Source organism: Aegilops tauschii, chromosome 3 (genome assembly GCF_002575655.3).
Source record: "Aegilops tauschii subsp. strangulata cultivar AL8/78 chromosome 3, Aet v6.0, whole genome shotgun sequence".
Taxonomy (NCBI): Eukaryota; Viridiplantae; Streptophyta; class Magnoliopsida; order Poales; family Poaceae; genus Aegilops; species Aegilops tauschii.
The window spans coordinates 434154631-434178138 of NC_053037.3; the positions used below are offsets into that span (position 1 = coordinate 434154631).

Genomic DNA, 23508 nt, shown 5'->3' on the forward strand with positions numbered 1-23508 from the left:
CCATTCCTGTTTTCTTCCAATTCATGTTAACCAAACACCGAGGTTCGCAGAAATCCTATGTTTCCAAATGCTCTGTTTTGCACATGCATTCCTATCCTATTCCTGTGTTTTTCCTGTCCCTGCGTTTATAGAATCCTCTAATTCTAAGGAGCCCTTACAGATTTACTTCATTTTCAGATAGGCGTCAAAGAAAACTCTGTGTGTTATGTCCTGCTCCTACCGTGTCGTCATCCACCCCACCTGAGGTGCACCATCGACACAAGCGTTCACTGCAGCAGAGATTCCCCCTACAAACTTTCTTTCACCGCCTCAGATCATCTTCCTCGTTGCCAGCAGCCACGCCAACTGCATTACCATCATCGACTGAGCAGATGAACCTGAGGACTACACAGTTCCGGAAGAGAGGTCGCAGTCTTTCATGTTTGCTTACGTTATACATCGGTTATTATTACCTGCTACTTTATCATTCAAACTTGAGTTTTAAAATGCCCGTGGGTCTCATATCGAGGTAGCAACGAATAGTATCTGTCTACTATCTGGTTCATCTGGGGTCTTCTATGTGGTTCATGTTGGGTGGGCAACAAACAGTAGATGATCCATTGTCTATCTTTTTAAACTGAAGCTATAATCTACCTGCTATCATTAGTTTTGGATCTATCCACTCGTTTGCTACCATCAGTCTTGATTTCTGCATGCACCCCTTAGGCCTTACAAAATCTAACTAATTTTTTATTATGCATGTCAGTTATTGTACACAATCATACTAAACATGTAGAGAAAAAGAGAAGACCGTTGTGTGGGAATACTATGTCATGCAGACGCCGCTCCATGGTGGCCGAAGTGCCCCCCTCCTGCCACAGATTGTATTCCAGAGGAAGATAACTGTTTAGATGGGGATTCAGGGGGAGCCGACCACTCCTATTTACCACCTGAGGTGTTTGCTCTAACCTGGCATGTTGATGTTGGTCATATCATGCATATGGCGCCTTGCATTGCTTACATTATTCATCTTATATGTCATCAGCTTATTTAGATTTGCTTTGTGTGAATACCACGTGTTTGGTTACTATATCATACTCCCACCGTTCCTAAATATTTGTCTCTTTAGAGATTTCAACAAGTGACTACATACAAAGTAAAATGAGTGAATCTACACTCTAAAATATGTCTATATACATCTGTATATAGTAGTCCATTTGAAATCTCTAAAAAGACAACTATTTAGGAACAGAGGGAGTATATGGGAATTATGCAATGCCATCTTCTTTAGCCAGGCATCATATACGTGAATCATGCAATGCCATCCTGTTTAGCCAGTCATTGTATATGTGAATTGTATCGTGCCATATTTTTTTCATAATGTATTCCATTTGTCAACAATGTTTATACATTCATCTACTCTTCATGTGCATCAGCCATTTGAGTCGGTCATGGGAAAATCTGGAGTGAAAACAAGGTCTTCTGAGCAGTCAGTGCTACCTGTCGATGCAGATTTCTTGCTGGTTACAGATAGCTCCTCAGAGGAGGATTCAGAGACAGATGACCAGTCGTATTCCCCCCCGAGGTGCATGCTCTAACCTGCCAAGGTTATATTGCTCATATCATGCATATGGTGTCTTGCATTGCCATGCCATCTGCTTAGATTAGACATGCTTTGTGTGAATGCCTCCTGTTTTCTTTCTATATCAGATATGTGAATTATGCAATGCCATGTTTTTCAGCCAGTTATCATATATGTGAATTATGCACCACCATGTAGCCAGGCATCATATATGTGAATTATCTCATGCCATCTTTTTTTCATTACGTATTCCATTTGTCGACAATCTGTGTATATTGAACTACTTTTCATGTGTATCAGCCATTTGAGCCGGTTATGGAAAAATCAGGAGTGAAACACAAGGTCTTCAGAGCAGGCAATGGTACCTGTTGAAGCATATATCTCGATGGTTACAGGGAGCTCCTCAGAGGAGGATTCAGAGACAAATCACCAGTCCTATATCCCACCTGAGGTGTATGCTCTAAGTTGCAATGTTTATATTTCTCATATCATGCATATGGTGTCTTGCATTGCTTAGTTTAGACATCATATGTATAATATTGAATTCCATCTGTTTAGTTTAGAGATCATACATGTGAATGCCATCTGCTTAGTATATGAATCAATTATGTCAATTATATCATGCCATCCTGTATACTTAGACAACATTTATGTGAATTATTTCATCCCAACCTATTTTAGAAAGACATCATATAGTTTTGTCATGTCATCCTGCTTAGATACTCATCATATGTTGAATTATGCCATTATATCCTGTTAAGTTATCCATCATATATCTGAAACTGTGTCATGTTATCCTGTTTAGTTAGGCATCATATATGTGAAATTGTGTCATGCTGTCCTGTTTGGTTAGACAACATATATGTGAATTACCACATCTGCCTATCATACAATGTCTGTACGTTCAATTTCTTTTATTGTTTATCAGCCATTTGAATTGGAGGGGGTGATGGCAGTATCTAAGGGAGCAAAAACCCGTTCTTCACAAAAGACAGTGCTACCCGTCGATGCAGATAGAACCATGGTTGTACTGGCCCACAAACATGCCCCGCCACACATAATCGACACTCTTCCAGATTGCACACTTACACCGTTGGGCAGAAAACCAGCTACAACCCATCTAACCCCAACCCCAGTGGATAGTAACCCACTTCTAGTTGACAAAGCACCATGTCCACCATAGAGTATCCCCACACGAGCAGTTTGTAAAGCAACTGCAGTGCCCAAAGCACGAAGACCACCACAGCGAACCAAACTCCACGTTTAAAGCAGAAGAGCAACTGTTCTCAGGTCAGATTCCGTAGCTATGGTCCATACTCCTTTGCTGTTGCATCACTGTATTTACTCATACCAACTACTTTCGAATTTGAAGGATCCAATTGAAACTCCAATGGCGCAACAGGTAAACCTATTTCTTTAACTGGATTGTTGTTCTAACTTCTTGCTCTATGTTGACTTCAGTTTCAGTTGTATAAACAGTTATGTTCTCATGTGATGCACATTACAAGTGTTGCCAATGCTGTGTAGTTTCTCACACTTATATTCTGTCTATGATGTCGTGTCTTAAAAATATATGAGTTGAACTGTGTCTCTATCTTGATTTGGCAACATAAACTAGAATGATATGGACAATACAGTGACCATAGTACATAGATATATGTTTGTTTCATGTTGTTATCCTGTCCACCTTACTACTGAACCGGTTTACCAAAATGAGTTTGGTATACTACATGCTAAACCTATGATGTGTCTGCTTGTTTCTCTTGTAGTATGCGACCAAAATATTGGAGAAGAGCACCCCACTATGCAATGATAGAGAAAGTAATGCAGATAAGGTTCAAGATAGTGAGACAACCCTGTTGGTCTCCAAGAAAGGTGATAAAAACGATCTTGTAGACAGTGAGAAAACCCCACAGTCCTGCATTGATGTAGTGTTCGAGTTATTGGCCAGTACCGCTGGCACAAGCTCTTCGACCTCGCTGCCTGAATCACTTCGGCTTCTCCAGTCTCAGCTACAAGCTGAAAGGCATCAGTCAGCTGTGCTGCGGCAAGAAGCCGAAGGACTGAGGAAGTCCCTGCAGAATTCAGATGCATGCTTTCTTGTGCAACAGCAAGCGCTGGAGGATTTAAGCGCCAAACAAGAGAAAGTTAATAAGCTTGCTAAGCATCTTGCCAGCATTATGGGTACCCAGGATATTGTTTCTTGAGCTCTTCTGAAGTGGTTTCAGTTCTGGACTTGTTTTGCTGCGGCGTTTATTTGCACTGGTCCCCAACTTTGACGACTAGTGTATGTGATATGCTGATTTGTTCCCTATATTTGCGCTGGTAGCGAACTTTGATGCCCAGTGTATGTAATATGTGTAATAGTCGTGATAGCCTAGCGTAAGTTGCTTGCTTATTTATTTCCTTGTTGTCTTGTTTATTTGTTTGCTTGTAGTTAGTGTAGTTCTTTTTTCGCGGTTTGCTAGTGGCCGCAATAACCTATTTTTTAAAACTAGGCCACAATAACCATGGGCTACATATTTACTGTAGTTACCATGGGCCTCCTACGGGCCGTAGAAACAATGGGCCTTCTTAGGGTCGTAGAAAGAATGGGCCTTCTACTGGTCGTAGCATCACTGGGCCTTCTACGTGTCGTATGATCGATAGGCCAAACATGGGCCAATAACAGACCACATTATGGGCCGTAAATGGGCTAGATTTGGAATCGTCCGTTCATGGGCCGACAATAACAGGCCGTCCTTAATCGGCCGTATTCGATGACGTTATGAAAACGGCCCAATGGATTAACGGGCCGCAAACGGGCCGATTGTAACCGCGGGCTGAATTTGGCCCACAAGCAGAAAAGGCCAATGACGGGCCGTAAGTAAACGAATGCTGGAAATGAGCCCAAGAATAAATGGGCCCTGAGAAGGCCAAAAGATAACACGGGCTGGAAACGGCCCAATGGAATAATGGGCCGTTAATGGGTATAAAGGGGTACACTGTTCATCGCGGGCTAGATTCACCACGGGTCGTTAATGGGCCAAGAGTTACAAATGGCCTCGTATGGGCCAAAAGACATCATGGGCCATACATGGGCCAGAAGTTACAACAGGGTTGGAATCATATTGGACGGGCTAGATGAAGCTACGGGGCTTAATTCCGATAGGCCGTAACGGGCCGTGAGTTAGCGGGCCATAAATGGGCTATATACGAACATGCCGTTAACAGGCTTTCCGTGGGCCGGCCCGTTACCTTTTGACCAAGTCAAATGGGCCGGCCTTTTCACCGAAATGGGCCTCTGTTGGGCCGTGCCATGTGTCGACGTATCATAGGCGCCTCTTGTCCAATGAATGGATGACATCTGTCCTAACGGTGAGCCAACACGTGTTTCCTCCGGCCAATGAGAATTTTACAAGTGGAAAATCCTCATTGGTCCGGGCTGTTAGCGGGTTATCGGATCCAAAACCGGACCCGATAGCTTAACGGCGACCCGTTACGGTGGATGCCACGTGTCGGTCACCCTTGACGAAAGCACTTCCATGACGCATGATTTATCGTCATGGAAGTGGACACTTCCGTGATGATAATCTTGGTAATGTCATGGAACACTTCTACGACAGCACAGGTATGACTATCTTGATTCTGTCATAAATTTGTCATGGATGTACATGCATGACAGAAAACGTGACCTACTGTGACAAACACGTATCATCACAGAAGTGTATTTTTTTGTAGTGTCCACAGTTACACACCTCGGTCATATCGTCGTAGTGCTTAGGCGAAGCCCTGCGCCAGTAACTTCATCATCACCGTCACCACGCTGTCGTGCTGACGGAACTCTCCCTCGGTCTCAACTGGATCAAGAGTACGAGGGACGTCATCAAGCTGAACGTGTGCTGAACACGGAGGTGCCGTACGTTCGGTGCTAGGATCGGTCGGATCGTGAAGACGTACGACTACATCAACCGCGTTGATAAAACGCTTCCGCTTTCGGTCTACGAGGGTATGTGGACACACTCTCCCCGCTCAATGCATCACCTAGATAGATCTTGCGTGATCGTAGGATTTTTTTTGAAATTACTGCATTCCCCAACATATGACACGTAGATATCTAGCATTGAAGTCACCATATAATAATGCCTAGTGTGCTAATAGCCTCGTTGGGTCCACCCTTCATTTCTGTCTCTCTTATTTTCTCTTAGTTTCCCCAAATTATATTGAAACCAAATCGTCAATGATGGCATGGCTTTGTGCTTCATGCCCGAGAAAACCCTAGATCATGTGTACTTTTTTGCCCTAAGCCCGAGCAGCCTCCACACAAAGCCGACAAAGCTGGAAGGGAAGACACTATGTGCTGTTGTGACATCGTGGAGGACGATGAGGTGGAGTATGCAACCATCTTGAACTTCCTAAGAGGCGATGACCATGGAGAATGGCAGCTCAACACAAGATGGTCAATGTCAGGACCCCGATTCTAAGTCACACCGATCTAGCCTGTAACACCTCATATCACTTTGCGGCCTCACGCACGGTACTCCCACGGGTGTCGCCTTACCATGGCCCGGGACCGTTTGCGCCTTTTGGCTCACGTATATGACAATGTCGCTAGCATCCATATGACAGAGAACCCGGTCCGACATGGCTAGTCGTGAACCCAAAGCGGCACTAACGTATGGGGACAGGCATTCATGAATCAACATCGAACGTGTCGGTCAGCAGCGTGTGAATCCGGGCTGTAGCACTGGGCTAACAGGACTCCAGGAACTCGGGCTGTAGCAGGCTAGGCAGGACTCCGGATGTCACCGCGTGACATTTCCCCGAAGGGACAGACACAGGAACGATGTGAAACACATGCCGGCCAGTCAAGTGTCCGGAGCAGTAGTGCTGGGCTAGCAGGACTCCGGTGAACCGGGCTGTAGCGGACTACTATGGCTCATGGAGGCACTAGACTACATTTCCCCATAAGAGAGGCTGCCAAGGATAAACAACTAGATGGTCGGATCCCACACATACCAAGCATTTCAATCATACACACAATATGCTCGATATGTGTAAATACAACATGGCATCACAACAAAACTCTACAACTCAAAGTACTTTATTTAAGGGGCTCCGGAGAGCCATACATAACATGTTCATACAGATAGGGGTCACATGACCCGACACTCAAGTCATACAAACATACAAGCACATGCGGAAGCAAACTTGTCTGGGTACAGACACTAGAAAGAAAGAAGGCTTGACGAAGCCTGTCTATCTACGTAGGCCCTTCACAAGCTCAGATCACCACCTGGGTGGCAAGTCACTCGTCAACGTCGAGATCTACATAGAACCCATCGGAAGGGGCGGTGTTGTCGTCTGAAAACAGTAATTGAAGCAACATGAGTACAAAGGTACTCAGCAAGTCTTACAACAGATCCTACTATACATGCACATTCTCAAGAAGGTGGTGGAGTTATTGCAGCAAGCCAGCTTTGACTCTTGGCTAAGCTATCCTACGAGACACCACTTGTAAAATAGTTTTCGCACACGAGTCCACTAATCACCATCTCAATACTCCACCGTGGATCCTCCCTCGTCATCCCACGAGAGAGCCATCCGCGGTACTCACAGTTATCTTGAGTCTTTTAGTAGTAACCATTAACTTGTCTATGAACTGCATAAGCGACCAAGTAGTCCTTTACCGCGGACGCGGCTATTCGAATAGTTTTATACCCTGCAGGGGTGTACTTCGTCACACACGCTCTCACCACTTACCGTCGTTACACGACATGTACTCGGCAACCTTCAAGCGGAAGCCCAACGTGGGTGTCGGCCACAGCCTACCTGAACACTCAAGTCTCTAGTCCAGGTTTATCGCCTATTCAGGTTCCATCCGCAGGGAGTCCAGCCGAGGTTTCCACATACGGCCCCAAACGATGTGTGCAGGGTTCCCGGGACACCAAACGGGCGACTCGGTACACCGTGCCACGAGCCTACCGCATCACAGCCCACCCCTCGGGTCAACGCTGTCCACGGCCTCCAGCTTACTACAAACACCAGAAACTATGTGCAACTCCTGGACAGAGGACAAGGGTGATTAAGAAGCCGAGGGGGTCCATTGGTTTCGGGCCCAATGCGTGGTAGTAGCTGAATCTTAAATCACGCCTACAGATCTCAGTTCTTAGGGACGGTCTCAATGAAACAACCCACCATGTACTCCTACATGGCCTCTCATCGATACCTTTACCAAAACATATTCAACACCTCACTCTCATTACCAGCACATGCTTTCACTCTAGTTCATCACCCTGATGAGCCAGACCTGACATGACTCTAAGCGTAGCAAGCATAGCATTGTAGGAACACAACATGGCTCAATCAACTCCTACACATGCTAGTGGGTTTCATCTAGTTACTGTGGCAATGACAGGTCATGCAAAGGAAAGTGGGTTCAACTACCGCAACACACAGTAGTTTGAATCGCGTTGTCTTAATGCAGTAAATGAGAGCAGAAGCGAGAAGATGGGTTTGTATCGAAATGATCAATGGGTTGCTTGCCTGACGGAGTGGTGGTGGAATACTGCCCTTCAGTTGGATACTCGTGAATATCCTCGGAGGCAGAACCTACCACGAAGAACACATCGAAGCACAATCAACACCAAGCAAAGTGCAACAATATGATGCATGCATGAGACATGGCAAAATGAATGTATTGGGCTAATGCAACTAAGACCAGATGGGTTTGGACCATTTTGAATCAAAGATTCAAATTCCAAGCTCATAAGTGGCCCTTATTAGTGCTTTATCTTGTTCTGCATTAAACAGCAGGTTAATTTGCTTAAACATGCATGAAACCAGTACAGATGGATAGATTGGATTTTTCTGATCATTTTTCATATAGAAATCTTTTCATTCTGAGCTATAGATTATTTTCTATGATTTTTTGAAGTTTGTGATATTTTCTGGAGTTTCCTGTATAGAAATAATTCCAGTAATTAAATTGTTTATTACGTCAGCAGTGTGTCATGATGACGTCAGCGGGTCAGCGGGGTCGTCCAGGTCAAACCTGACGTGTGGGTCCCCTGTGTCAGTGTCACTGTTAGTTAATTAAACTAATTAGAATTAATTTAAATCTAACCCAGGTTAATTAGCAGGCGAGCCCCACTTGTCATTGACCCAGGGGAGGTCAAACCCCTGGTCAACTGGGCTGACGCGCCGGCGTTTAGCCGCCGGCGAGGCCAGACGCGGCGGTGGGGTGCGGGATCCGTGCTCCGGCGACCAAATGGGCGGCGGAGAGCATCTACACGCAGCTGGGAACGAGCCGCATCGATTGGTGGTGGTGGTGGAGCTCGGGGTCGCCGGAATCGACGCCGGCGACGAGCTGTGCGGCTGCCGGGGTACGGGTGTAGTTGAACCCGTCGCTAGAGAGCACGGCGAGGGGCGTGCGATGGTGCTACGGGCTCCTGGCGATGCAGTGAAGCTAACGGCCATGGTGGTGCGACCGTTGGATGGCCGGAGCCTCGTCGGCGACGATCTCGGCGGCGGCGTGTGCGGGTGAGCTACGTGTAGTTGCTACGGAGCTCGAGAGGGAGAATGGAGAGGATGGGGAGGTGGCCAGGCTCACGGTGGTTGCGACGGAGCAGACGGCGAGGTCGGGGACGAGCTGCTGCGGCGGCGACGGCGAGATGGATCTCCGATGGTGATCGACGAAGACAGGGTCGGTGGAGGCGGTGCAGAGTGTGCAAGCGCTCGGGGCTCGGCTGGCTCGGCGTAGCGGACGAAGGCGGAGCTTGTGGACACGGTGGAGCGGCGCGAGGACGACGGTGGGCGCGGCTACGTCGGCGGGACGACGGCGGCTGCGTCGGCCATGGCGAGAGAGAGCGAGGGAGAGGTGCAGGGGGCGAATGGGGGTGTCGGGGCGGTCGAGCGGGCGACGGAGGTCGACCAGCGCGTCCAGCGGCGCGGGCGGCAAGCAGGTGGCGCAGGTGGCGCCGTGGCGAGCTCGCGCACGCCGGCGTCACCTCTCTGCCTGCTCTGGCAAGAGGAAGCAGCTGGCTGGCGCGGGCCAGCACAGTGCTGGGCCGGCCAGTGGGCTGCCAGGTAAGATTCTCTCCCTCGCTTTATTCTGTTTTGTTTTTCCTATTTTTCTGTAAGTGTAGGGCTTTATTAAAAATACTAAAACGTTTCCAAAAATCCTGCAAATAATTGTGGGCTCTGTTGGGATTATTCCTAACAGCCCTCACTTAAATCCAGAATTATTTGGGCATTTGAATTATTCTATAGCATTTAAATGCCCAAATGCAAATAGATAAAGAATTAATCCAGTGACCTTATGTGTCCTAGAAAATTGTGAACCCATTTTGTCAGAGGTCCTAACCCAAGACAAAAAGGGAGGACTTTTTAGAAGGGCATTTCAGGTTCATTGAAAATAATTTTACTAAACCCTAGTTGTTTTCAGAGGGGGTGCTAGGGGTTTCTGTCATCCCCATTTCAAGTTTCTGGAAAAAGTAAACATGATGCAACACTCTAATGCATGAACTAGTTAGGATGTGACAGTCAAAGGGCACAATAACGTTGGTGAGGGCACGTGGGGAGTGGTGAGGTCGCCTGGGGAGTCTCTTCATTAGTCGGTACCAATTACCTAACATCATAATGTCGCCCATGTACCACCGCCTCTGGATCGTCAGTGCCATGGAAGCACCTATGATGTGCTTAGTGTGTCTAGATACAACATCGCCACACTTAGGAATGCCCAGTTCGACGCCCACAATTGTTAGTGTCGAAAACAAAGCATATTTGAGTTTGCTCTTCCCATGGAGCACTAAATCAAAGAAAGATCCACGAGGGTCACATGGCGACTAGTTGGTACACGCGACTGCATGACCCAACTCTTATCCCTCTTCCTCCATTATCTTATCTCTCCCATCTCCTCCTCACCTTTCTAATGGATAAACTGTATCCTCCATAGCCTCCAGTTGACACCTGCAAGCCATCATTGGGCAACCACAATGGCATTTGAGCCTAGCTAGATAGCTTTGTTGTACAATGGTGTTGGATATCTAGTGTAATAAAGGACAACGAAGGGCACTAGATCTAAATGATGATATCAAGACTAAATAACCAATGGATCCTCAAGGCAGGCTGCCAAGTCTCGAGTTCCTCGAAGACGATGACTTGGACCGGGCTATGATTTTTATTACGAATGCTCACACGGCTTGTCAAGGGAAAACTGTTCTTCTGTATCCTTGTGCCACTAAACTCGTTGTTGGGTCATATAAGACCATATCCATGTGGGTATGGGACCCATACATAGGTGCCCGATTTCCTTACACTGCGCTAAGAGGGAGCTACTGCATGTCAACTAGGAGGAGTCCTACTCGTGGAAGATCTGGAGTACCGTACGAAGAGGCAATGCATCCCATCTATGCATTCAAGCATCCTTGCATAATTGAGGGATCTTCTCATAGTTGACTTGGAAACTCGGACGCTCACACCCTTCTGGTGTTAGGCCAACAGAGCACATTAATGAAAGTGCGACATCGAGGCTGACTCTCACTCTCACAAAATCTACGCCTGACACACGTAGCCATCTCCACTGCTCGCATCTTACCCACACGAGAAGGTAAAACCTCCACCACTTGTTCAACACGGTATAGTGGACGGATGTTGTGGATTTGCACCCACACCGATATGTGAGTCAACTTGACACAAGGTGGTTGCATGGATCCATCAAAAGGGTGCATTTATAACTCCATCCCGACGAAAGATCCATGGTCGACATTTGTAGAACAAACATATCAACCTCTACAACCCTGAACGAGAATTCACATGCTAATCCCCACACACAAGTCATCGTGTTACATAACGAATTCAAGCCGAACATCTTCACCTTATGCACTTTTGTAACCGCCATCGATCTCAAATTCTGCTTCATGGTGTTTACCTCTCCCCTTCCTAGGAAAACATCATCGATCTCACTGTTCTTCATGTTGAGATTCTTCATTAGTTCATAAATATCTACCTTAGGTTTCAACCCTTTGTCCATCATTGCTCGCGTCGAAGACGAATTCTCCATGGTGCCTTGAGACCAACCAGTCTAATCTGCCCCAAACCCTATATCACCTTTCCTTGCCACAACGGGGTATATGGATAGAGTCGTCCCCTTCATCATCCCGAACAACGGGATGGTAGAGGAGGGCGTGCGTTGATATAATAAGACCCAATAAGAAATATCGCCGGATAAGTTTTTCGTCGGTAGAGCTTTAAACCCGTTTCTTAGGTATTCATTTCTTTAGGAAGTTTCCGAGGTTGAGTTTTTTACTTTTTGAGCAAAGTTTCCTTTTTCTTTCAGGGATTGAGCATAGTTTTTTTAACAAGGCTTGAGCATAGTTTCTAGTTTTTTTTAGATCTTTTGAGTTGTTTCTAGGTATACTCTTTACCGTTCCAAATACCGAGCCAAGCCCAGCAAGGCCCACGATCAATCTTGCCAGGGATCCAAACGCGCCCTAAATTTCTCTCCCCTGCTTTACCACCAAGCCCTACACCCGCCGCCGTGCCGTTCCCCAGCGGCGTCATCGCCGGCGCCTCAATCCCATCCCCCATGCCCCCCACCCCCACCCACCACGGCCTCTCACGCGCGCGGCCGCCATCGCCGTTCCCGTTCTTCCTCGTCGGGACATCACGTTCCTGCCGTCTCCACCCCGTCCGCAGTTGAGTTTTGAGGTATGCGTTTTTTTTTCCATCCAGCGATTAGTAAAGTCCCACTGACCTTCACGAGTTCTGGCTGTGCAGGCGCGCACCCGGCAGAACTTCTAGATTCGCCCCCGCGGCGGCGCCCGACATGTCGACCCCCTCCGGCTCCGGGGAAGCCGACGGGGCCGTCCCCGCTGCCTCTACGTATTACGACGTCTTCGGTCCCGATGTACGTGCTTTCTTCCCGTCCTTTTCTCTTCTTCACTGTTTTAGAGAGGTAGGAAGTTTTTAACCACCTGGAGCTGTGTTAGTCTGCTACTAGGAAACTCCAAAGTAAGTTTTGGAGTTTTAGTTTGTTGGATAGAGGGTCATGCAATTGCAACATTGTACTGTTCATTTAACTTTATATAGTGGCTCATGGTGAAGATGGCATTTTTGGGTGACTGTTGCTAGTGGAGCTGGGCCAAAATATGTATGAGGCTTCACTCCATATTCTGGGAGAGATTTCTCAAAGGGTTGAAGTGTGGATACCTATAGGTGGTTTCATGGTACAAATACGACATAGAGATATTGGATTTTTTCTGTGAGGCAAAAACCTAGACTGATTGCTTGTTGAGCAGAAGAGTGTTTCTTCTGTCAAATAAAAGGAAGTCGCCCCACCTGGAATTCGATGAATACGTCGCGTATTTTGTTATCAGAGTTTGCTCTTAACACTAGAAACCTTCTATGTTTTCACTGTGATCAAATATTTGAATTACGTCTACATGATATAAATGGAGTATTAGGTGAATAAGCATGTAAATATTGTTTATATTCAACAATTTTATCACAGACGTGTGTCTAGCTGGACATGTGGATATTTGCTTATTTGTTATTTGGTCAGAGTACTCTTGTGCTGCTTACTTTTACTGATTAATACATTTGCTACTTGAAGCTATGCCTTATTTCTTACAGAACTAATCCTTGTCTCATTTTTTTTACATTCTATCCAGGCTAAACCTGATGTTATTTTTAAGGAGGCCACTTCAGATTCCACATTGAATTTGCAGGTCCTTTCATAGCAAAAACACAATGCAAATTGACCACTGACTTTTCTTTCTTCGTTCTAACACACCATTTGGTTGTAACACAGGATGTCCAGGGGCTAGTAACTTGGGTTATTGGTGAAGGCATGCCGCCTTCATGGGTGTTTGTTAAAGTAAATTCTGTTCCCTTGCCCTTCTTACTTTGTGGAGAACATGATTTTCTTTTTTCTTTCCACTGTTTCAGTCATTATCAATGAAGAATAACTGAGTTTTTCTGGTCCATAATTTTCATAACTGCACTTTGGACTGAGAACAACCTGTTCTGTAATTACTAAAGTAAAAGTGTAAGATGTTTAAGGTCACTAGTGTGACCCGAAACGTCTTACGTTTGTTTACAGAGGGAGTATCTCAAAAACATGCAGCATTTTTTAACCTAGTGAAAACCATAAAATAATAATTACTGGCAACTTGTGACTACAATAAGTGAATTATAGATGCCGATTTGAAGTAAGCATCGATATGCACACGTAATGTGGACTTCCGTTAGTATTATTTGCTGCTTTAGAAACCCTACCCGTACTTAGCTCTAAAACTATGTTTTCTTTGGTGTTCAGAACAAGCCTCTTATCCCAAAAGTTATCCTTCTCTATGTTCCTGGCCTCGATGCAGCTTTATACATGTCTCAGTCCCGCCTCCTTTCTTCTTTGAAAGGATTGTGTGGCAATCCAAAACCTGTTCTAGCTTCAAGGTTTGTGCTTTAAACAGAGACTTTGAATTTTTTGTCTACAGTTTTTTGTATTCTATTATCAGTATAATAGCGACACTGTTCTCATATCTATTCTGTACACTCATTATAGCTAACTTAATTTTCTTTTGGCAGCTGTATACCAGATGAAAGGCATACCATTGACGCACTCCTGACATGCAGAGTAAAGCGAAAGCGGCAGCCACAAACTTCAAACCAATCATATGAATCCGATGGAGGTATGAGATCATGGCTCCTAAAAATTGTGTCTATTGTACCTTTTCGGCCCCGCACTATGTGATTTGGTCTGCTATTATGTGAGTAGTCATTAGGCACTGAAAAGATATGATGTTCGATTTATGGTTAAGATTCCTTTTCATATTTTAAATGTCACATGGCAGCTAGCATAATCTAAAGTCATGTCACATCAGAAGTTTCTCACCAGGCTGGAGTTGACAGTATAGCGAACTAACTGGATATATTTCTTGCTGAGCATCTATCATTTATTTCCCTAAGCTCGGCTCTTCTATTTATTTGCTGTTTATGTACATTTAGCCATTCACTAAAATTAGTGTATTAATTGGAAAAGGCAGTGCCTAGGAGGCGCCTAGGCACGCTTAGGAACTAGGCAATGGCCAAATGCCTCGCCTAGGGCATAAATGGGAGTCTAGGCAGCGCAAAACAAAAAATTGTCTACCGAATCGAGAAGTCATGCCATATTGCATTAATATGCCAAATGGGTCATATTCTTATGTTAGTAGCTTGTAGTTAATTTAATTATATGCCCTCAAATAATATCGATACACAATATAATAACAACAGATACATCCTGATAGAAAAAACATATGATCGCCTAGGCCACGCCTAGGGCGCTTAAGCACGGCCAACCGCCTCGCTTACGCCTACCGCTTATTTCAACCTTCCTTTCCTATGACAAGTGGGCACTACTGATTCCTGAACCAAATCGATTTTATATTTTATTTTGGGCGATTTGTTAACCTTTTTTTTGTTTCAGGTAAATTATCGAGTCTGGCGGACCTAAAAGATATACCTTTTCCTGTTAAATATTACACACTTTCTAAAAAGGACTTGGAAGATAATGGCTACACACTCAATTTACCAGGTTAGTTTTTTATTTATTTATTGACCCTGCCTTCCAATTTTATGCCCTGACGTTAAAATGGATGTTTTCCTTTTTCTGCCAAAATTTCCAGGTTTTGTCCCTACGGTTGCAGCTCCTAGAGGCTCTTCCCCATACGAAATTCTCGCACTTGATTGTGAGATGGTAAGAAGATTTTCTGTTTCTTGAATTTTAAAATACTGCTGTATATTTTGAGGCCCTTGTTTGATTTGTTCATCCAAGTTTTTTTTTGAAATATTAGGTTTATCTAGTGTTCATAGGTTTACATTCATGCCACCTTTTTATTCTTATTCTGATATTCATTAAAAATATATGTCATGTACTTTATAATTTTTCACTTTTCAGTGTGTGACAGCAGCTGGATTTGAACTTACAAGAGTGACATTAGTCGATGTTAAAGGAGAGGTATGTGTACTTCCCTTCCCAAAGCTTGGCTAGAGCATCCTAACAAAAATCGTCCCTATCACAATAATGCTCGACTCAGATTTCTGTTTTCTTTTGATCAAAGTGATCTTAATAATTTGACCAAATACATAATTCTTCTCTATAACATGTGCTGGCATGAACCATTATTTTTCTTCACACTTCAGTCTCCATTTTTTTTTTTGTAATCTCTTCAGGTGATACTGGATAAACTAGTCAAGCCTACTAATCCAATAACTGATTACAATACAAGGTACAGGATGCCTTCACTTTCCTTTCTTGTAGGGCTAGCTAGCCTGAACCTCAACTATGCTATATTTTCGAGCCAGTTTTCCTCAGCGTATTTAGGTTAGAACTTGGTTGTGATTTGTGAGGATGCTAGGATTTGGTACCTCTATTTGAAGCACATGTATATTAGTAATATTATCAATTTCTTATTTTAATTGAAATTCCACTTTCCTAATTTATGCCTTTATATATTCTTAGGTGCTGAATGATAGCTTTGAGTATAAATATTCTTAATAGTGCAGGTTTAGTGGAATCACTGCTGAGATGCTATCCGATGTGACAACAACCCTCCAGGAGATTCAGGTCAGCTGTTTCTAATTTTCTCATGATTTTTTAGTTTTTGTCATCATTTCATCCTACTTTAGCTGAGACCATTGTGTCTCTTTCAGGAAGAGTTTGTTGGACTTGTGTACAAAGAAACCATTCTTGTTGGGCATTCTTTGGAAAATGACCTTTTGGCATTACGGATATCTCATGACTTGGTCATCGATACTGCTGTTTTGTACAAATATAATCGTGGCCCACGCTGTAAAATTGCTTTACGTGTCCTTGCAAACAAATATCTTAGCCGGGTGATCCAGAACACAGGGTCTGGGCATGACAGCGTGGAAGATGCAAGAGCTGCTCTGGATCTTGCCTTTTTGAAAATCAAATACGGTAAATCATACTTTTCAGTACTGTTTTTATTGCTTTTCCAACGGTTAGGCATGGACAGGTCATTACAAGCACATGCTTTTTGGTATTTGATTTGTCTGATTTGTTGCCTTTCTGTGGTAATGTTTATCATCTTATTTTCCAGGTCCTGATTTTGGCTCTCCACCATCGTTTTCACGAAGAAAGTTGTCTTCCATTCTGCATGAATGTGGGAAAAGGAGTTCCCTCATTGATGAAGTGTTTGTTCTTGACCGCTATTCAGATGCTTCCTGCAATTCAATTGCAGTTTTCTCAGATGATGACGCCCTCTCCAGATCAATGAAAGAGGTTAATATTTTTTTTTTAGTGGTAGCGTAATAGCATTGCTTCAGTGATTTTTTACAAGTTCTCATTAGTTGCTAAAATCTCACTGCAGGTAAAGAATGACAAAATCAGCTTTGTCTGGACTCAGTTTTCAGGATTGATCTCTTATCTACGTAAAAGAGCTGAAGATCCTGAAAAATTGAAATCCTGTGTTGCAGAGGCTATTGCATTGAAAACCTGTGATAGAAAAACTGCCCGGAAAAGAGCAAAGCAAATTTGTCCAGAGCTGAAGGCAATTTTGAGTGAATTGGACAAGAAAATAAAAAAACTATATGATACACTGCCTGAAAATGCAATGTTTATTATATGTACCGGTCATGGGGATACTCCTTTGGTCCAAAGGTAAATTCATATTCAGAAAGAAAGCATTTCCTGTTTTCCATTCTAGTTTGAGTTTGTCCTCGAGCTGGCTATAGTCTGTTGCTTAAACTGTGTGCCATGTTACCTACTAACCTTTAGTAACCGTGGTATGTCATGCAGATTAAAGAAAATGCTCAACCACAGAGAAGAAACAGTCGATAGCCGGGAAAATATTGTCCATGCATTGGAAGATTTACAGGCTCAAGCAGAAGTTGCTCTATGCTTCTGCTGTGTCAAGCATTAGCTGTAAGCAACTTGTTCTTTTCCCCACATGTTCCGGAGATGGAACTTGATGCGCCATTCTGAGCTTGCACTGTTAACAACCATTTTTGAAGATCGATGTAACTCACAAACACCCCTTCAGTAGTTGCAGCCTTGCTGGAAGGATGGATTCAGGTGTGCAAGATTGATGATGTACCTGCAAACGGCTTCGTTAATTTTAGGAAGGATGGAGTCGTGCATGGACTGGATCCTAACCGACTGACATGAAAACTTGAGGCTATTACACGGATTCAGCTTTGAAACACGGCTTTGAAGTCCGAGGCGTGCCTTATGATTTTTTGTGGGCTGGGACGATAGGTTGTACTGTAGATCATTTGCATCACTTTTCGGATTTCAGGCATACTAATTTGGTGGGCTGGGATGGTAATTTCCAGTAATTGTTTGTATTTTGCACCTGGGTAAACTCTGAAATCACCCAGAAACTAAAATTGCACTGATTTTAGTCTAGTAATGACAATGTAGTGCACATGCCTCCATGAAGTAGTCCCGAGCATCATAGCGTATGACGGCGCCACAAGCCCCCGCGCTTTCTTCAGAATATTTGGGCGTTTGTGGCGCAAGCTTCAGACTAACCGTTTGAAACAAAGTGAGAACGAACATACAAGTTACTAGGTGCTACGGATGCTTGGGTTGGTGCTGCAATCAACAGAAAAGCTAAGCCTGTAAGTATGTAAAATACTTGGCACCATGAATTTATTGGCAAACCAACACCGGAATGTATTCTGTAGACTGATCTGAAAGCATTACCAACAACGGCTGGCATGGTATGTGGTGATAGCGCGCGTACTCGGACAATTTGGCCCAGTTTGCGGTTGCTCCCTCGGAGTACTTCTCGTATGGAAACAAGCCAACCGCCGTTACCAAACTGAGATAAGCGGGTTAAGGGAATCTCCAAAATGGACCCTTAAATCGCTCTTAATCGTTCAGACCGTTTTGTTTGGGTACACTTTGCCATCCAACACCGTAACGGTTAGTGGACCAGTCTGTTTTTCACAAACAGAAAGCAAATTAAGAGTTTTGTCCAGACCGTCGTCACGCAGTACTCTGACACCTCTAGCCCACCTAAAACCCCGTCCGGACACTGCGTTTCCATCCTTCCCTCTTTCTTGGCATCCTTTTCCTCCCCCGCCGCCGCCGCCCTACCATACCAGCCGCCCGCCAAGCCTTGGACCTCCGTGGCCTCCGTTGCTACACACGGTCGCCACTCTATTTGTCCTCTGCCGCTAGTCCACACCTCTAGTCTGTCTGCTGCACATGTACCATCCGTCCTATAGGGATCACCACGCATGGCAAGTGTTTGGTGAAACGCGATGGACGACTACTTTGCCCCCAATGCCCTTTTCACAGACGATTTTTGCCGACGCTTTTAGATGCGAAAAAATGTCTTCGATGGCCTCTACAATTGTGTTCGGTCCTACAACAATGACTACTTCATCTTGAAGAAAAATGTTGTAGGAAGGATTGGATTCTCTGGTCATCAGAAGTGCATGGCTGCATTGCCGATGCTTGCATATGGCACGACCGCAGATAAGTGGGACGAGTACGTGCGGTTGTCTAAGAGCACATGCAGAGACGCCACGGTCAGATTTGCTACAACGGTGGTCGAGGTGTTTGGACCTCAGTACTTGAGAGAACCAACTGAAGCAGACACCGAGAGACTCTTGGCAACGCCTGAAGTAAGAGGGTGGTCAGGTTTGCTCGGATCTCTTGATTGCATCCACCGAAGATGGAAGAACTGCCCAAAAACTCTACAAGGGCAATGTCACGGCCATGCTACGAAGACCAACATCATTCTTGAGGCAGTTGCATCACATGACCTCTGGATTTGGCACGCTTTCTTTGGCATGCCCGGGCCTCACAATGACATCAATGTGCTGCTGCAGTCTCTATTGTTTGCTAGGCTGACTGAAGGGCAAGCTCGTCCTTGCAACTATACTGTGATTGGCCATTAGTACAACATGTGCTACTATCTGGTTGATGGTATTTAATATACGTGGGCTACCTTCGCCAAGACCATCACTAAGCCAGTTGGGCAGAAAAGATCTCACTGTGCCCAAAGATGAGAAGGAGCTAGAAATGATGTGGAGAGGGCATTTGGAGTGCTCCAAGACTGTTTTGCAATTCTTCGTGGACCTGCTAAACAATGGGACCCAAGAACCTTGTGGGAAGTGATAACATGTTGTTTGATCATGCAAACATGATAGTGAAGGATGAGGGTGAAGATGCCGCCGAAGGTTTGGAATTTGAGAACATGTGTGATCCTATCCAACTTCCGGATCAAAATATGGACACGTTTGATGAGTTTGTTCAAATGCATCAACAAATTCAGCATCGATCAACTCATGAGCAAATCAAGGAAGCTTTGATTGAGCATCTGTGGGAAGTTAAAGGGGACAACTAGAACATATATACTAGTTGAATTCAAGTTTGAACCATTTATTTGAAAACTTAGTTGGATTGTAATATTTAAATTAGAAATATTGTCACATTTGAATGTTTTCAATCATATGCGATTTGATATGCTGTTATTTTGAGCTCGCGGACTTAGAAAATAAACAAATGAGGCGGAAGTTTTAGTGGACAAGGTTGAATGGCCGGCTCCGCATCACTGTCCGCGAACGGATATTGTGTTGAGATGTCCTAAGCAAGCATGGTTGATGACCCACAAGTATAGCGGATCAATCGTAGCCCTTTCGACAAGTAAGTGTCGAACCCAACGAGGAGCAGAAGGAATTGACAAGCGGTTTTAGCAATGTATTGTCTGCAAGCACTGAAATTATCGGTAACAGATAGTTTAATAGCAAGGTCATTTGTAATGAGCAACAAGCAGCAATTGTAACCAAGGTGCAACAAGGTAGCCCAATCCTTTTTGCAGTAAAGGACAGGTCAGAGCAGTCTCTTATAGCAAGCAAAGCGTTCTTGAGGATACACGGGAATTTGATCTAGTCACTTTCATCATGTTTGGTTGATTCGCGCTCGCTACTTTGATAATTTGATATGTGGGTGGACCGATGCTTGGGTGCTGTTCTTACTTGAACAAACTTCACACTTATGATTACCCCCTAGCATCCACAACTACGAAGGAAGAATTAATATAAATCTAACCATAACATGAAACATATGGATCCAAATCAGCCCCTTACGGAATAACGCATAAACTAGGATTTAAGCTTCTACCACTCTAACAACCCATAATCTAATTACTACTCCACAATGTCTTCCCTTAGGCCCAAGTATGGTGAAGTGTCATGTAGTCGACGTCCACATGACACCACTAAACTAAGCAACACCATACATAACGTTAAAATATCGAACGAATACCAAATTCTCACGATTACTTATGACAAGATTTCTTCCATGTCCTCAAGAACAAAAGTAACTACTCACAAATCATATCCATGTTCAAGATCAGAGGGGTATTGAATATCATTAAGGATATGAACATATAATATTCCACCAGATAAACCAACTAGCATCAACTACAAGATGTAATCAACACTACTAGCAGTCCACAAGTACCAATCTAAGGTTTTGAGACTAAGATTGAATACAAGATATGAACTAGGGTTTGAGATGAGATGGTGTTGGTGAAGATGTTGATGAAGATTGGTGCTCCCATGATGAGAGGTTTGTTTGTGATGTCGATGGCTTCGATTTCCCCCTCCTAGAGGGAAGTATCCCCGGAGGAATCTCTCAGTGGGGGAGCAAAAGTGCTCCTGCCCAGGTTCCGCCTCGAGACGGCGATGCTTCGTCCCGTGAGTCCTCTCCTTATTTTTCTAGGTCAAAACCCCTCATATAGCAGAAGTTGGGAGCCGGAGGCCAGCTGTGGGCCCCACAAGGTACATGGGCATGCCCATGTGCCTTCTGGGCAGCTGGTGGGTCCGCTCTGATATTTCTTTTCTCCAGTATTTTTTATATATTTCAAAATAATTCTCTGTGAAATTTCAGCTAATTTGGAGTTGTGCAGAATAGGTATCTCTAATATAGCTTTTTCAGTTCCAGAATTCCACCTGCAGGCAATCTCCCTCTTCATGTAAATCTTGCAAATTAAGAGAGAAAAGGCATTAGAATTGCATCACAAAGTGTTATAATGATCAAAAACATTATAAATAATAGTAGGAAAAGATGATGCAAAATGGACGTATCAACTCCCCCAAGCTTAGACCTCGCTTGTCCTCAAGCGAAGCCGATATCGATAATCATGACCACATGTTTAGAGAGAGAGACAGAGGTGTAGATAAAAACCAAATACAGACATAGTAGCATCATGATTATTACCATATCTGCAATATATATTATCATAGAACTTCTCATGAGCAAGTAAAAATTCATCACAATAGCGAAGTATAAAGCATAAACTTTCTTGAAAACCAACAAACTATGTTCTTAGTAACATGGCAATTACAATTCATCATATTTCCAGGAAGGGTCTCATGTAAGAGATTTTGTTTAGCAAGTCCACATACTCAACTATCATTTAGTTTTCTATGATTGTTGACACTCATGACATAGTTTTGCCTCCCAATTCATTTATCTCAAGGGTAATGTCAACAATAATAACTCATGATCACTCATATCCAACTAGATATATATACCTAGATCTTTCCCCACCACATGATACTTGCAAAGAGAAAAATGAAAAATGAATAGAGGAGAACACTATTGACTCTTGCATGAAAAGTAAATACATAAAGGTAAAAGATAGATCCTTCGTAGAGGGAAGTAGAGGTTGTCATGCGCTTTTTATTTTTGGATGTGCAATCTCTTAATGTAAAGGAACGTCACTTTATATTGCCCCTTGTGATAGCAACCTTTATTATGCAGTCCGTCGCTTTTATTTCTTTACCATCACAAGATCGTACAAAGCTTATTTTCCCTTACAATAAAAGATCATACATATTTAGGAGCAACTTTTATTGCTTTATGCACCGATGACAACTTACTTGAAGGATCTTATTCAATCCATAGGTAGATATAGTGGACTCTCATGGCATGAAATTGGGTTTAAAGGTTTTGGATGCACATGCACCACATGTTGGAGGATCCATGACAATATAACTTCTATGTGAATATAAGCAAACATAACTCATTACGTTGTCTTCCTTGTCCAACGTCAACAAATTGACATAGAATATTTAATGGGGGCTCACAATCATAAAAGATGTCCAGGATGGTATATTTATATGTGAATCTTCTCTTCCCTTATTATTTTTTCATGAATTGCATCATTGACCAATACTATGTTTGTTAACTTCCAACAAATTTATCACTTATACTTTTCTTTATGTAAAGTCATTACTTTCCATGGGATTAGTATATGATCTTTTTATTATTTTCATTGCTAAGATTGAAACATAAAAGTAAAGAAGCAAAACTCAAACTATTCTTTATTATATAACTATCAACTCGATTACATAGATGGATAGATCACGAAACTAGCACTCGAAAATAGACCATATTAAACTTTTATTCTTCTAAATCATGAAATAACTAAAGATCGAATTAAGATAGGTAAATATAATAGAAGTGATGGTGATACGATACTGGGGCACCTCCCCCAAGCTTGGCGCAAGCCTAGGGTGGTGCCCATACCCGTATACTCAAGTGTATTTCTTCGGGGATGGTGGTGATGATGATGAGGTATGATACGTCTCCAACGTATCTATAATTTTTTATTGTTCCATGCTATTATATTATCTGTTTTGGATGTCTTATATGCATTAATATGCTATTTTATATTATTTTTGGGACTAACTTATTAACCTAGAGCCTAGTGCCAGTTTCTATTTTTTCCTTGTTTTTGAGTTTTACAGAAAAGGAATATCAAACGGAGTCCAAACGGAATAAAACTTTACGATGATTTTTTGGACCAGAAGACATCCACGGAGCTTGGAGGCCAAGTCAAAAGAGTCCCAAGGACTCCAGAAGCCTCCAAGGCGCGCCCTGGGGGGGGGGGGGCGCCCCCTGGCATGTGGGCACCTTGGGAGTCCACCGACCTCCTTTTAAG

General features: G+C 43.7%; 1 protein-coding gene across 4 annotated transcripts; it reads left to right on the plus strand.

Annotated features, from left to right (window-relative positions):
- Positions 1 to 12001: 12001 nt before the first annotated feature.
- LOC109757495 (small RNA degrading nuclease 5) lies at positions 12002 to 17981 on the plus strand. Of its 4 annotated transcripts, none has more exons than XR_012205264.1 (16): positions 12002 to 12250; positions 12320 to 12449; positions 13213 to 13269; positions 13353 to 13418; positions 13860 to 13993; positions 14126 to 14229; positions 15006 to 15113; positions 15205 to 15275; positions 15477 to 15536; positions 15752 to 15807; positions 16085 to 16145; positions 16232 to 16499; positions 16642 to 16823; positions 17018 to 17201; positions 17340 to 17465; positions 17584 to 17981. XR_012205264.1 is itself a non-coding variant. In XM_073510766.1 (16 exons), exons 2-15 carry the CDS (start codon positions 12369 to 12371, stop codon positions 17461 to 17463), a joined length of 1662 nt encoding a protein of 553 aa, XP_073366867.1. In that variant the 5' UTR covers positions 12002 to 12250; positions 12320 to 12368; the 3' UTR covers positions 17464 to 17465; positions 17584 to 17981. The 4 variants fall into 4 exon arrangements, 3 of the variants coding, with proteins under 3 accessions (XP_073366867.1, XP_020171903.1, XP_073366866.1); XM_073510766.1 differs by having other exon boundaries at positions 16912 to 17201; XM_020316314.3 differs by having other exon boundaries at positions 16912 to 17201; positions 17340 to 17981.
- The last annotated feature ends 5527 nt before the right edge of the window (positions 17982 to 23508 follow it).